Source organism: Centroberyx affinis, unplaced genomic scaffold, assembly GCF_046629955.1.
Source record: "Centroberyx affinis isolate AG114_WGS23_722 - 3 ecotype Tasmania unplaced genomic scaffold, CSIRO-AGI_Caff_v1 ptg002015l_1, whole genome shotgun sequence".
In the NCBI taxonomy this organism is placed as follows: domain Eukaryota; kingdom Metazoa; phylum Chordata; class Actinopteri; order Beryciformes; family Berycidae; genus Centroberyx; species Centroberyx affinis.
The window spans coordinates 267,501-284,085 of NW_027280357.1; the positions used below are offsets into that span (position 1 = coordinate 267,501).

General features: G+C 42.6%; 1 protein-coding gene across 1 annotated transcript in view; it reads right to left on the bottom strand.

Annotated features, from left to right (window-relative positions):
* Positions 1-6,460, bottom strand: part of LOC139653984 (tripartite motif-containing protein 54-like) — a 19,719-nt gene extending 13,259 nt beyond the window's left edge. The window contains exon 1 of the mRNA XM_071531004.1: positions 6,278-6,460. Within this exon, the coding sequence (XP_071387105.1) occupies positions 6,278-6,460 (183 nt within the window). The remainder of the gene's footprint in view (positions 1-6,277) is intronic.
* Between the last annotated feature and the right edge of the window lie 10,125 nt (positions 6,461-16,585).

Here is a 16,585-nt window from a genome sequence, read left to right on the forward strand (position 1 = left end):
GGTCTGCAGCCAGACCCCCCTCGACTAGTAAGCTAACTAGCTTCCCAGCTAAATTTAAGCAGTTGTTGTGGTTGTTGTTCCAAGATTGCTAGCTAATTTGATAACTGTTATCTCTATCTGAAGTCCTCACTTAGGCGTTGAAGTAACGCTAGTTTTATATAGATAGCCTATATGCAAATCTTCCAGGTATAGAGTTTCCCACCCCAAGTGTTCAGTGTCTGCCATGTGAATACTGTCAGTAAACAACCGAGGCCTCAGTGGCATCTGAGTGCTTTAGATAGATAGATAGATAGATAGATAGATAGATAGATAGATAGATTTAAAATTAGGATTTTGGGTGGAGAGTGCAATACAGCGGCTTAGCGCAATATGGGGGTAACGGAGGGTCCCTGTGCTATTTATCTGCTATTTAAGTGCTATTGGGATGTTTATATGTAATTGAATGTGGTGTGGTTATGTGTTTTATGTGCAATGTCATGTCATTATGTTTATTCTGAACGGAGCTGTTATGATGCATGACAAATTTCAGAGAAATCTGGCAATAACGTCCTGTCGTATCGTATTGTATCGTAGGTAGATAGATAGATAGATAGATAGATAGATAGATAGATAGATAGATGATGATATAGAGGGTTGTGAGAAAGAGGGAGATAGAGGAAGGATCAGAGGAGAATACAGCAGCAGTGGAAACATGAAAGGAGTGAGCGCAAAAGGGGAATAGACGAGCAGAGAGAGGGATAGAGGAGCGGAGGGCAGGACAGACGAGTGGAGGGCAGGATAGGGGGTTAGGATAGGGGTTAGGGGGAGAGCGTCCTGAAATAGTCGTCTTTAATAAGCCTCAGCTGCTGCTGGGCCTGGCTGGGGGATCAGTCAGCCGATGGGAGAGAGAGAGACGGTCATGCTTGTTGACTCGGGGTTAGAGAGAGAGAGAGCTGGTTTACACTCCAATGTGTTCTACTGGTTAGGGGATAAAACACTCAGGGGGTTTAGGGGGGGATTAGAGGTTAGGGAGTTGGGGTTTAAGCCAGACTGCTGGGCCGGGGCTAAGTTTAGGAGCTGGAAGAGTAATGGATGGATCTGAGAGAGAGAGAGGGAGAGAGAGAGAGAGAGAGAGGGAGAGAGAGAGAGAGAGAGAGAGAGAGAGATGACACCGGGGTTAGAGATCTGAGAGTTGACATCAGACTGTGTTGTGCTGGTTCAGGGATAAAAACACTAAAGGGAGCAATCTTCACCTTCACTTTGTTTTCTTTGGTTTGAACCATAAACTGTAAAATACTCATAGGTTTCTGAAGGGCCGTTTGAAGCCAAAAGATCGGGTTTACGGTCGCTGCCATGTTGACATTTTTTGGAGCCGGAGCGAAGCAGAGGGTCTACTATTGGCCTGTAATCTGCGACCTGTCAATCACTGGACAGGCAACCTGTCAATCACTAGGAAAACAACCCCATTTTATAACCGTTATATTCCGTTAGGTTAGGTTAGGTTCACACTGCCCTGTTCCAAGCAAACCAGGTAAACAAAAGTCACATGGACTCACAGTAGCTTGTTTAATGGACAGGTAAGAGATTTTGGTGGCGAGGAGTTGAGGAGTCAGTCCGTGTAACTTTATCTCAGCATGATGGACTTGTCTGTCTCTTCTTCTGTGGTGTTCACACCAGTTAAGAACACATGAAGAAAGAGCATCGGTCCAGACTGCAGTTTGTTCTGCTAGGCTTTACAAGCATGAGAAACTGCTGGCTATCAGATGGCAACATCCGCCTCCTTCTACCCATAATCCCTTGTGTTTTGGGGTGGTTTCCTGTAGTTGGTTGGTTTACGTTCTCACTCCTAACTAACCACACCACAGTTCCCTTGTTAGAGGACTGTCAGTGCCGTTATTTGGTGCCACCAGAATTTGAATGGTACACCTGGACAAACCAACTGAACTAAAGGAGGAAAAACTGCAGAGTTTTTACCGCTCCAAACATGCTGGGTGTGAACGCATCGTAAGAAACACAAGACTAGGTGTTAGGAAGTTAGGAGTCCTAAGCCAGACTGCTGGGTTGGGGCTAAGGTTAGGGCCGAGTAGAGTAAAGGATCAGTCAGTCAGAGGGTGCTGACAGGGCTGGGATAGATAATATGATAGACTGAGGAAGGGGGGTACTGGGAGTTAGGGGATTTGGGTTTAAGCCATACTGGAAGGGCTGGGAGAGAGAGAAGAGACTGAAGGTTCTGGGAGATCTGGGAGTTGACACCAGACTGTGTTGTGCTGGCTAGGGGCTAAAACACTAAGGCCACATCCACACTAATAGGTTTTTGTTTTAAAACGCATAACTTTTGCTACGTTTCCTCCTAGCGTCCACACTACTCCGGCTGTTTTCGGACCCCTAAAACGGAGACTTTTGAAAACAGCTGCTGACCCCGTTTTAGTTCGAAAACTCCGGGATTGCGTTTTAGTCCCTGATTCGTCACGCCCCTATCACGTGACCCTTTTCCGGAAGAAAACAAAAGACATCAGCCTTGGTTAATTCAACATGGATAACGAATTACAGGCGTTCGTCGGTCCAAGCAAAGAAATCTCTGGTCGTACTTTTCGCCATTGCTGTTCTTCCTCCGTAGTATTTTCTGCAACTAAGCAACCAACCGCAGAGTAGACAATCTGCTTCCTGTTTATACCGGCACGAGCATGCCCAGTGTGCGTGAATGGTCATGTGATATGCGTTTTCAGGTGCGCCAGTATGGACGGAGATCATTTCTGAAACGCTCGTGTGGACGGTGTTAGTGTGGATGTGGCCTAAAGCAGTGATTCTCAACGTGGGGTCCGGGGACCATCAAGGGTCCTTGCGGGGGTTCCAGGGGGTCCCCAGCAAATTGATGAATTATTGAACTTCACCATTATTTCATTTACAAGAAGTTAACACAATTAGAGAATGTGGAAGAATGACTGTTTTGATCATAGTTTCACTGTTATCTCTCTACCTACAACACACATAGTCATGGAATTCTGGACAGAAGACAAAGAGACAAAACCTCATCAAATGGGGGTCCATGGCCCAAATGTGGACTCAATTATGGTCCTTGATATGAAAAAGGTTGAGAATCAGTGGCCTAAAGGAAGAGGGGATAGTGGTGAGGGAGCTGAGGTTCAAGTTGTCTGGTAGAGTTGGAAGAGAGAGAAGGGAACTCGGGGTTAGAGAGTTCAGGTTGGCACAAGATGGGCTTGTGGAGGTGGGGGTGGGGGGTGTAGGAGTTAAGGAGTTTTTGGAATGGCACACACACAGGAGAAGTAATAATCAAACTGATCATGGCCTCTATGTGTGTGTGTGTATGTGTGTTTGTGTGTGTGTGTGTGTGTGTGTGTCTTTCTCGCAGACCAGACCGCTTCTTTTCAATGTCAAAGGTCATGAACATGAGCGTGGCAGTGGAGGCGGGGTCTATTGGGTTTCCTTCTCACATACCACACACACGCAAATATACACATATATAGACACACATGCCACGTGGAAGTTCACACACACGGATGCAGGGATGGACACACAAATTCTCTCACACACACACACACACACACACACACACGTACACTATGTTCTACATGAGCAGGCATCTCTGGTTCGTACCAGTTTTTCTCATGGTGTAAGACTTGTTGTCTGTGTTTCTGCATGTGATACCTGTGTGTGGAAATATCAGTGGATAAATGTGTGTGTGTGTGTGTGTGTGTGTGAGATTTATAGAGCTCATCAGTCCCGTGATGTGTTTTGTTGATCCAGCAGAGAAAGCCTGGCTAACACGTGGGATTCAGAGGGATTTGTGGTCTGGAAATAAGACTGGAGGTCATGGACAACATAACAAATGAGGGAGACATATTCTAGGATTTCAAATTTGCTGTTGTGACCGGACTACAACATCAATATTATGTTATGTATATATGTATATATATGTAAACTAGAAGTCTGTCTGTAGAGCACAAACCTCCACCCACGCTCAACAATTCTCCAAATTCAAAGCTGCAGCCTCCGTAACGGTTTAGGTTTGTTTAACGTTTGTCTGCTGGGTTTGATTTTTTACGACAAAGCGGCACGTGAAAGCAATGCTGTTTAGCAGCCGACTTGGAAGTGCTGGATGTCAGACTTTTCCACCAGCACTTAAACACAGCACATATGGGTTATGGCTAAAAAATGAATAATCGTCTAGTGGCGGAAATCACCAAGTCTAATGAACTGATCATTGATTTGCCCACCAAATTTCAGCCAAATCTGTTCATAATGTTTTGAGATATCTTGCTTATAAACAGACAGACAAACGTCTGTCGTAACGTTAATTTATCAGGTTCAATATTTCTAAAACATAGAGGATCCAGTTATATAAGTCTTATCATGATATAAGTCTTATCAGCCATGAAGTTGCCTACTATCGTTTAAAAGGATAGTAGAAGAATTTGCTCAAATTTTATGTGATAATTTTTTTAGGAGTCGGTGCCATTGTTTCCAAATAATCAGTATCTCCTTTTGGAATAAAACCAGACAGGAAAGTGTTTGATTTTACAAAACAAGTGACCTGACTCCGTGTCTGAGAGTCATGGAGGCTGTCCAGACTCCGGTTTAAAGAGAAACCATAAATCAAAGTCATTAACGTGCGTGTCAGGAGGTTCAAAGTGGGGTCCAGGGACTTCCAGGGGTCCCAGCAAATACAGGAACATTTCACTAGGCCCATTATTTAATTTACTAGACAGTAAGCATAACAAGAAAATGTATAGGAAAGACTGCTTTGACCACAGGTTTCACTGTCCACTCCCTGCTGTGGCTATCACCCCACCTACTATAAAGATAGTTGTTTTTTTTTAAAGTTTTTTTTAAGTCATAACATCAAACAACAAAAAGAGGTTGTTCCTTAGGACACAGTCTTATGAAATGTCTTATACATTTTGGGGTCCTTGATATGGTTAGGGTTAAACTCTTTGGGGGAAGGACAAGAATAATAACTCTTTGGGGGAAGAGTTTATGGGAGATAAGACACCAAGTCACCAAAATCATCCATCGATGGAAGATAGTTCCAGTGCCGCATGCTAACATTTTAGCATACAGTATGTTGAGTGATAGTAGCTCCAAGCTAACGTTTTAGCATACAGTACGTTGAGTGATAGTAGCTCCATGCTAACGTTTTAGCATACAGTACGTTGAGTGATAGTAGCTCCAAGCTAATGTTTTAGCATACAGTACGTTGAGTGATAGTAGCTCCATGCTAACACTTTGTTGACTGATGGTAGGCTCCATGCTAACACTTTAGTATGCAGTATATTGAGTGATAGCAGGCCACTAGCATATTATTTAATCGTTGTATCCCAGAGCACTGTGATCTTTTCACTTTTCTCCTATAAGAATGATTAGCATCCATGTGCCTGCACTGTGTTGTTGTGCAGAGCTGTTGGCTTTTAATGTAGTGATGTAATGTGTAAAATCCTAACGAACTGAATTATTTTCCAACCAAAGTCTTCATTCTAACTGTAACCCTTCACCCAAATCCTAATTCTAAACTAGTGAGGAAGAGATAGCCACATAGCAAGATAACCTCACTTTGCCAAAATGACCACTCCAGAGCTGCAAACTGGTTCTCAGAAAGATAGCGAAACACACACACACACACACACACACACACACACACACACACACGCACGCACACACACACATACACACGCACACACACACACCAGCTGAACAATGGCAGCAAATGTAGGTCAGAAATTTCACGTGATGTATGTGAGCAAACCTCTTAAAATGTCCACACTATGTTCCATTTTAGCCAGTGATAATCCACTCCACACACACACACACACACACACACACACAAACACACAAACACACACACCTGTTTAGGATCTGATCTCGACTTTGTTGGCAGAGTGTGTGTGTGCTTTGTGAACAACGTAGTACAGGCCCTTGGTGCAAAATGTGTGCGGTGAAGTGTGTGTGTGTGTGTGTGTGTGTGTTATTGTATGTGTGTTACTTTGTGGAGCACACACACTCACCCCTACCTCCCAACACACACTCTCTCACTCTCAAATACACGCATGCATGCTCACACACACACACACACACACACACACACACACACACACACACACACACATCCCTCCCTCCCAACACTAAAACACTCACACATAGACTCTCCTCCCAGCTACACAGGTAATGAAACCACTAACCATAGCAGTGTTGGTGCCATACTTGACCCATTGACCCCCCCTCCACACACACACACACACACACACACACACACTCACACACACACACACACACACACCCTCACCTGGTAGAGCTCGTTGGCACACCTCCTGCACAGGTTGTGCTGGCAGGGCAGGATGACGACCGGCTTGGTGAACAGCTCCAGGCAGATGGGGCAGATCAGCTGTTTCTCCAGCGTTCCCAGCGCCTCCTCCCTCTCCGCCCCCCCGCAGCCCCGCAGGCAGCTCAGCTCCACCGGCAGAGACATGGCCGCCGCCGCCGCCGCCGCCGCCGCCGCCGCCGCTCCGCCCGACCTCAACGACCTGGGGCAGAGGGGTGGAGAGGGGTGAACGACTGGAACAAACTGTCTGGGTGACTGTTGACTGCCTGCTGGGCCGCTTTTACAGTCAGTCTGTATAGAGTAATAACAAACAAACATATACTGGGAAATTTTTTTTAAGGGGAAAGGATGGTCAATCTGATGGAAGACCAGACAAGCTGAGAAAAAAAGACCAGACAAGCTGAGAAAAAAAGACCAGACAAGACCAAAAAAAACAAGACAAGACCAAAAAAGGAAAATAGATAAGAAAAGATGAGAAAAGAAAAGATGAGACAAGATAAGACAAAAAAAGACAAGATAAAAAATATGACCAAAAAGTCAAGAGAAGAAAAGACAAAAAAGAAAACAAAAAGGAAAAGAAAACATAAGAAAAGACAAGAAGAGTAAAGAAAGGGCAAAAAAGAAAAGATTAGACAAGTAAAGACAAGAAAAGACAAAAAAGACAAGACAAGATAGAAAGACAAGAGAAGACAAAAAGAAGAGACAAGAAATGACAAAAAGACGAGAGACAAGAGAAGACAAAAAGAAGAGACAAGAAAAGACAAAAAGACAAGACGAGACAGAAAGACAAGAGAAGACAAAAAGAAGAGACAAGAAATGACAAAAAGACGAGAGACAAGAGAAGACAAAAAGAAGAGACAAGAAAAGACAAAAAGACAAGACGAGACAGATAGACAAGAAAAGACAAAAAGACAAGACGAGACAGATAGACAAGAGAAGAAAAAAAGATGAGATGAAAAAAGACCAAAAAGTCAAGAGAAGAAAAGACAAAAAAGAAAACATAAGAAAATACGAGAAAAGTAAAGAAAGGGCAAAAAAGACAAACAAAGACAAGAAAAGACAAAAAAGACAAGACAGATAGACAAGAAAAGACAAAAAAGACAAGACAGATAGACAAGAAGACAAAAAGAAGAGATGAAAAAGACACAAAGGACAAAAAAGACGAGACAGGATAAAACAAAAAGACAAGAAAAGACAAAAGATGACAAAAAAACTGAACAGACAAGAAAACACAAAGACATGAAACCAAAATAAACCAGAAGATCAGAACAGTAAAAAAACCCTGAAACAATAAAATGTTTGTATCTACCTTCCCTCCTCTGTTGCTGCTCCGTCTGTTGATGCCAGTCAGTCAGTGAGCTTTTGGTCTGTTAGCTGCTGACTGGTTTTTATCAGTCTGTTGCTCTCTCTCTCTCTCTCTCTTTCTCTCTCTTTCTCTCTCTCTCTCTGTCATTAACCGGCTGAATATTGGCAGTTGATTGATGAGCCGGTCGACAGTGTTTGGTTGGTCTTTCTACTGGTCTCTATTGTCTAGTCTCGGTCAGCCTGTCTGTCCAGACTCCAGTAGTTCTCTGTTTTGTGTCTGTCCACCTTGTTCAAGCTGCAAAAAAACCCCCCCAAAAAAAACACTTGAATGAATCAATCAAATTAAATCAATCCACATGGTAAATGTTCTTCAAGATTCTTCAAGATATTGCTGCTGGAACGTTTTTCCCGACACAGAAAGCTGAGAGACGGGAGGAGAAAAGAACGGATGCACTGTCACTGTCACACTTGAATGAGCTGAAGTTTCATTTTATATTTTCAGGGATTTTAATTTCCTTTAAAAACTCACAATACTGAACAGGTTTCCTCTGAAGATCCTGACTTACAGACAGCAGAAAGTGCCGCAGTGCCGGTCTCAGCTCTGAAAATACCCAACAGCCAGTCAGTCAGTCAGTTAGAAAACAGTTTGCCAACAAGGTGGAAACAAGTTAAAGCAAGTTAAAGCAGGATTTGTCTTCAGGGTTCAGGTTTACTTTCAGTTCAATTACTTTTACTGTCAAGAAGCTTTTTATATCCGGTCTGTAAGGAGAATATCAGATGCTGACGCTGGAAATACAGTACGTCCAAGGTTGGAGCTCCTCAGATTAGAGCTGAAGTTCAATTCAGTTAAATCAGGAGGTGGGAAGTGAATTTTCTCACTTTCGTCCTAAGAGGGTTCTTCTTCTTCTTCTTCTTACGAGGAAAATGAAGCAGCCAGTAGATGTGAGAGTTCTCCTGAGATCCTGTGACTCTGAACACCAAACCTCTGCACAGGACTCTCTCTCTCTCTCTCTGTTCGTCTTCCAAAACTCTTCCTTGCTCGCTCGTCCTCTTGGTCCGCTGCTCCTCTTCCTCTTCCTCTTCCGCCCCTCTACCCTCCTTCATTCAACACACACTCCATTGCTTTTTTTCCCCCGCAGGTATACCGACCGCTGTGTTTGTCTGTTCACAGCTTCCCATCCGCCACAGTGTGTGTGTGAGAGAGAGAGAGAGAGAGAGAGAGAGAGAGAGAGAGAGAGATTCAGGGTTTCAGGTTACTAAATTCCCAGGGACAGTCCCTCCGAAGTGACCTTAGCACACACACACACACACCATATCAGGCAGTGGCTGGTATGTGGACAGATTATGTCCATGCCGGGCTGTGCTCTTTCTACAGTTACCCCCTCCCCTCCCTGTCCCTCCCCCTATCCCCTATCCTCTTAAAGGTGCTACATGTAGCATTTTAACATCAACTAGAAGGCCTCCGCCAAGGCCAATAGTCCAGTCTGCTATGATATGCAAATTTCGAGTCGGATCTGGATCAGCCAAAATTTAATGGGTTCTTCCTTGGCCCATGCTACACCCTTCCATGAAGTTTCATGAAAATCGGCCCAGTAGTTTTTCCGTAATCCTGCTGACAAACAAACAAACGGCACCGAAAACATAACCTCCTCGGCGGAGGTAATAAATCATCACCACATTCATTTTAAGACATTAGAAAAACAGACCATCAGTGATCAGCCTGTCAGCCTCTATCAGCCTCTATCAGTCTCTACTCTGCATCCTCCATTGTTTCTCCACCTGGTGGATCTGGAGGGAGATCTGCTGGATCGCTTTACGGCACAAAACAGGAAGAGGTTCTGTTCTTCCAGAGCAAACGGAGCTAAAGCTTTCAGAGTTTCTGGCAGCAGGGGCCAGTTGCATAAAGCTAGTTTAAGACTAGTGTAAGCTTAGATTTGCAGGTTGGACTAGGCTTATTAAGACTGTCTGCTACTTAAAGTGGTATCCACTTTTCAACTTTCCCCCCGTTGTCCCCCCCTAGCGTTTCCAAGTGGTATTGTTGTTTGCACCGCAGTCGCAAAGACAACCGGATCGCTTTCTGCTTACCAACTCCTTGATCATAACACAATATAGTAACTTTCACCACTGCTCATTTTAGAAAGGCCACTGCAAGAAAACCTGTTCTTTGTTTAGATTATCAAACGACAATGGATCATTTGTTTGTTTCTGGCTGCTAGCGTAGCTAGCGTTAGCCATGTTGCTAACGCTAGCTAACGCTAACGCTAGCAGCCAGAAACAAACATAGTTAGATGTTTGATTCTTTTGTTCCAGAAACAAACATAGACGTTTGTTTCTGGCTGGTCCTGGCTTCCTTGTAGCTCCTCCTTGGTAGCTCCTGGTTCATTTTCTGGCTGCTAGCGGTAGCGTTTGCTAACGCTACCGCTAGCAGCCTGGCTACTGTCCTTGCGCAATGGATGACGCACTTCCTTTGTGCCGTAAATGGAGCCTTCATTCTCCCGGGAGATCGCACCCGGTGGCAGACAGAATTGCATAGTGAAAGCGAGGCTTATAGGGAACCAATCTAAACGCCGATGGTGTCATTATTCTATAGACATTACACTGTGCAATCAACATTTACTTCATAATGAGTAAAAGAATAAAGTTAAAGCAAAAAAGTTGTCTATAGGGGCTTTAAATATTACGGCAGACTTATAGAGAGCCTAAGTCCCTCCCCTTCCAGTGGACCACCATGGGACCTTATTTCGAAAAAATATGTATGGTAGTCAACGGCGAGAGACAAATAATTGTTTGATCCCGTTTGAATTGTGCCATGAATTACACAGATGATGTTTTGTCAATTTAAAAGATAATTTTGTAAGTCAAGAAAGTCGCAGTTTGTCGTAAAACTGCTGAAGTATCAGACTGTGAAAATACGTAATTAGAAAGACTACACACCCAAAAGTGGCGTAAGTGACGTCATAACTTTCTCTCTCCACAAGCTGCCCAGAGCCTGAAGCTCAGTCCCTCTCAGACAGCAGGAGTATTATATACAACCTGGAAGGTAGACAGTAAGAACGGATTTAAACTGCTTTAGGATAGTTTTAGTACAGTGGGGGCTAACGTTAACGCCGTGCCTGTGTGTTTCCTGTGTTTCCTTCCATGTTGGTGTCGGTGACGTATATTGTGCGAGACGAGAGATGTCGTTCACTGAGCGCTTTCACACAAAACTAAACTTTACTTTACTGTTTGACAAACTGCCACTTTCTTGACTTGCAAAATTATCTTTTAAATTGACAAAACATCATATGTGTAATTCATGGCACAATTCAGGCGGGATCAAACAATTATTTGTCTCTCGTCGTTGACTACCGTACATATTTTTTCCGAAATAAGGTCCCATGGTGGACAGCGGAAGGGGAGGGGCTTAGGCTCTCTAGAGCAATGAGTCGGCCTAACTGTCCAGAGTGGAAAGTTTAAATACTGAAGCTGTTTCATAAAAGATGGCAAATCCTTGGTTTGTGGAAAGAGCCTGAAGAAGAGAGAGAGTCTTTAGAGACATAAACAACTCAGTAGAGATCTACAGCAATCAAGAAGTTGTAGAACAGGTAAATACTGTATGTCTATTGCAAATTTGACTTAAGGTCACATTTAAGTCTAAGACTAGGTCTATCTTTATGCAACTGGCCCCAGATGGTGGAAGGAGGGAAAGGAAGATGGAGAAATCACTTCCAACTATAGACTGTAAAAAAACCCACAGGTTTCTGACGGGCCGTTTTGAAGCCAAAACATCAGGTTTACGGCCGGCACCATGTTGACATTTTTTGGAGCCGGAGCGTGACGCAGCGCCGCCTGCTATTGGCTCATAATTAGCAACCTGACGATCACTAGGAAAAGAACGCCGCTTTATAACCGTTATATCCTGTTGACACAATTATTTTGAAAATCGCCATTAGTGAAATTAGCTACTGAGACCATAACCTCTAAAATTGTATTGACTTTATATTTTGAGTGAGAAGTCGGGTTGTTGGAAGCAACGGGGGCTTATGGGAAATGTAGTCTTAATGTGGAGAAAGACTAGCACTAACAATACCCCTGGTGTGAGATAGAGGAGACCAATCATCTCCGGCATGCTCTCATTTGTTTATCGTAATTATACAAAAGCATCACTTAATTTGATGATGATATATTGATGTTTTATAATCAGGGTTCCCACACTCACTTGGACTTCAAAGAATTCATGACTTTTCAGTTACTTTCAAGGTCGTCTGGTGAAACTTGAGGACTCAAATTTGGCAAGTTTCAGCCTCATTGCTGTGGTGTTTCTGCACCGCACTTCCCACAGATCACCTGTCAATCAAACAGTGTGGGCGGAGCTTGGATTTTCTGTTACTTTTCTGTTACTGTTTGAGTTTCTCTTTTCTTTTTCTGTTCAGCCATGGTGGCTATCAGTGCTCATGCTATCCCCCCAGTGGGAGCGTATCTAAGTTCCCAAGGTCCTATGTTCCCAGGGTCCTAAGTTCCCAAGGTCCTTTTTTCCCAGGGTCCTATGTTTCCAGGGTCCTAAGTTCCCCAGTTCAATATTCTGTTAACACACATTAACCCTCCTATTGTGTTTGGGTCAAATTTGACCCGTTTCAAGTTAAAATATTTCATTAATATTATCCAGTTTTTTTTATTGGAACAAGGTTTCAAAACAACTATATAAACACAACAAAACCAATGATTATCATTTTATTTGATTTTGAAGGTCTCTAAGCCTAACCCTAGGGGGAACATAGGACCGTTTGTCATGTTCCCATTATGTGCCATATAAATCTCGAGGAACATAGGACCCTGGGAACATAGGAATGACTCCCTACTGGGATCTTCTTCGTTTCTTCCGGAAACGTAAAACGCATCACTTCCTGTGCAGCAGAGGATTTTTCCCAGGAAAGAGCTACCAGACACCGGCTGTTTAGAACAGACAGAGGAGAAGCTTTATGAACTGGATCTAGGTTGGATCACTGTTGAGTTTCAGCAAATGAGAGAAGCAAGATGGACAATATTCATTCGTAGTTTCTTTCTGAAAGATAATATGAAGACTTTCCAGTTTCTATATAAAAAAAACTCGCAGAGAGAAGAGCGGGGTCTGAAGCATCAGAAACATTTATTTTACAACAGTACATCAGATAATTTATTTACCGATGCGTCCGCCTGTCAGACGCAAACATTATCAATCCATGCTAAAACAGAAAGTCTCTACATCTTCAGTACTGTGCCTCTGCGTGTATATACAGCAGGTCAGCCATTTTGTCTTTGTCAAAATGGTTCACATCTAAAATTCTATACATCCCCGTTATATACCAGCTAGTCATTAATGAATTATTAAAAAGATAAGAAAAATAAAATAAATAAAATAATGGTTCAATATTATTATTATCATCTGGTCGCTATATTCACACTAATGTCATTTCTCGTTATCTATCTCTCTTCATTCTGTTTTAGTTGCTAAAAAGAAAGTTGCTTGATTCCAGTTTGTGTTTTTCAGGCTGCATTCACTCAGACTCTGTTGCACGTTCGCTCCATTGAGAAAAGGTTCTAACGATGTGGCATTTGATTGGTCAGTGATGACATAACACGATGGAACAACAACTGATCAAATAAACAGATTGGGAAAAGGATCCAATAGAAATTCAGTTCATACAGAGTATCTGCACAAATTTTTCAGGAATTTTTCAGGAATTTAAAACCAATTTAAAAACCAAAATACAGAAACCAAGGTGGCAAAAAAACAGCCTGTTTGTACAGAACAGGTTGAACAGAGCTAATGAACAAAACTATAAATGGGCAGCATAAGAGAAAGGACACCATGAATTAACTGTTAAGGGACATGAAGTCCAGCTGTGTTTAGTAAAGCAGATATGATGCAGCCTGTTCTACTAACTCTGTTCTGTTTTAATCTGACACTGGACATGCAGAGCAAAAAAACATGTCATTAGATGGTGAAAAACTATAAAACCTCTAATAATTGTATTTCTGACAATTTAATACATTTTAAAAACTTAGATAATTTAGGACTTTTTCAGACATTGTATGAACCTGCAGATACTCTGTGAAACCAGTTAAGAACAGAATTGGTTTAGAAGCCATGGAAGAAGCTCTTTTAGCTCTTATTGCACTTCAAAAACAATGTGAATGAATTAGCTTCCTCTGATTGATGTAGGTGTTTTTCCAACAACAGACAGGATTTCCCCCTGCAGGAGAGCTGGAGTGCTACAAATGATCCTGAACTAAAAAGATTTGTTTTCTAGAAAACTCAGCGCTAACTTTTTGATTGCTGTAAACTGGTTTTCAGTTGCTAGGGAGATTCTCTCATCTACAAAACTGCTGCCACAGAAACAAATAAGACTTTGGATATGAACATCCTCCCTTCATTAACAACATAAATAAGAAAAAAACAAAACAAAACAAAACAAAGAAAACCAAATCTAAGAGAGACAAGAAGAAGAAGAAGAAAAAAAATCAACACTTTCAGTTTTCTGACAAACTCAAGATATACAATGACGTAAAATCTAAACATACAGTTTACACGACATGTACAGCATTTTACTTTCTCACACAACGAATTGAAACCTAAAAACAAAAAAATAAAAGGGCTCAATGAGTGTGTATGTATGTCTTCCAGGGAATAAGCCGTGTGTGTGTAGAGAGAAGTCAGCTTAATGCATTTATATGTATGGTGCTGTATTTTATTCCAACACTGGACTCTGCTGCAGCTCCCATAGTACACATACAAACACAGACACACACACACACACACACACACGCATGTACGTACACATGTACACACACTTTTCTATGTGTACTAGGGAGCTTAAGCCTTCATATGTAGAAGTGGAGTGGACTGAGATGAAGTGATGAAAAAAATACAGTAGAAATGAGGAAGAGAGGAGAATAAGGAGTAAGAAGTGAAGAAGAAGAGGATGTGAGGAGGAGGAGGAGAGGAGAGAGTTAAGTGAAAAAGAAGAGGTGGAGGAGGAAAAAGCGGACTGAGGAACTCGGCCAATCAGCGATGGAGAGACAGAGAGGAAACTGTCCTGCTATTTCAGTGCTCAGTATGAGTAGGAGTAGGACACTGAAATATTATGTGCTTAGTTTTTCCTGACGACACTCCTGGTGTCCATCAGGCTTGCAGTCCCACAGGGCTCGACTCTCACTTCAAGTAGATTTCTAATGATATGAAATGATTCTTAACTTAATACTTTCAGATGACGAGCACCTCAGGTATTTCACACTGTGCTGAGAAAACCCTCAAACTCCAAGCCAGGGTGAAAAGCTACCAGTCCAGTCAGCCAATCAGGGCACAGAGCCCTTTTGCCCACCTTACAATAACAAGTTGGCATGTTTCACAACACATGATGACACGCTCAGTGTGGCTGCACGCTACAAGATTTATCAACGAGACTTAGTCCCAGTTAGGCCTTTCCAGATAGATTCCTACGCTGAGGATCTGTCTGAGACTTTCCGACTTTCCTGTAGTTCCAGGATAGCTTGGTGGTCCATCCTGTAGCCATCAAACACCGTCCTGTAGCCACCAAACACCGTCCTGTAGCCATCAAACACCGTCCTGTAACTATCAAAGGCTGTCCTGTAGGCATCAAATACCATCTTGTAGCCATCAAAGACCTTCCTATAGCCATCAAATACCATCAAAGACATATTATAGCCATCAAAGACAATTAAAGACCATCTTGTAACCATCAGACCGTCCTGTAGCCATCAACGACCATCATGTAGCCATCAAATACCATCAACGACCATCTTGTAGCCATCACAAACCGTCCTCTAGCCATCAAACACTGTCTTGTAGCCATTTTTATATACATGCATATTTGTACATAGTAGTTAAATGTTTAGGTTTACCTCTGTTCATCTTGTTGTCCTTGTTTTTAGCTGTATATTTATTCTGTCTAAGTACACTGAGAGCAACGCAAACCGGAGTAAAATTCCTTGTATGTGTACATACTTGGCCAATAAAGCTGATTCTGATCAAAGACCGTCCTGTAGCCACATCTGAACTCTGATTATTGCATGACAGATGAACACCTAACCAACCAGAATGAAGTTAGTAGAAGAGTTCAATCGTTCCATTTGACTCAAGACAAGGGAAGACGACCGGCTGTTGCCACCTGCTGCTTGTGGAGCATCTGTTGATGAAATGTGAGCCTGCCTTAATAGGGCTCTGCCATACTGTGAGAGGTGCTGATGTGCATAAAGGTATTGAGGACACATAAACACCTCAACCCAACCCCCCCCCCCAGTCCTATCAGCTCACCACAGAACATACAGATGGGCCTACTGACCTATTTCCAGCCACAGCTGAGCCGAGAGAAAAGTCTCGCTAAACGTTTCCCAACCAGCTCAAAGGAAAAGGCTTCTGTTGGAATTCAAATGGTTTCTCATCCAGCGGTGGAAACAGTGTTGATCAGTGACTGATCAGCAAGAAGACAGCATTACTTTTTAAGTTTTTTAAGTTAGAGACATTTGATTGCACTCCTTTAATTGCTGTTGTTCCTCTCTCCCACGACTCACAGATTTTCTCCCATCATAAATTTCGGAAAACTCAGTTATTGTTTCCAGTCTAATGGTGCTAAAGCCAGGTGATGAAGAAACAGCAACAGAAGAGGGTGGAACCACCTTCCACTAAAAAACAAGACTTCAACAAATCTACAGGTTTTGTCTCTGTACTGAGCTTCAGGGTCATTTCTCATGATTGTCCAATAGGAAAAAAAACACATACTTGTGTTTGTGTGCTGTATACTTCCTGATTACAGTCCAGTGTATACTCATTAAAAGCGGACAAAAGCACCTTGTAATGTGCTTGGTAAATGTGCCTACACATGTTTCCATGTGCGTGGAGAAAGCAGTGCAAATGAGATCCATCATGAAATGTTACAGATGTTACAAATAAATACTGAGTCCAGTTTTACCTCTCTCCTCTCTCAGGTG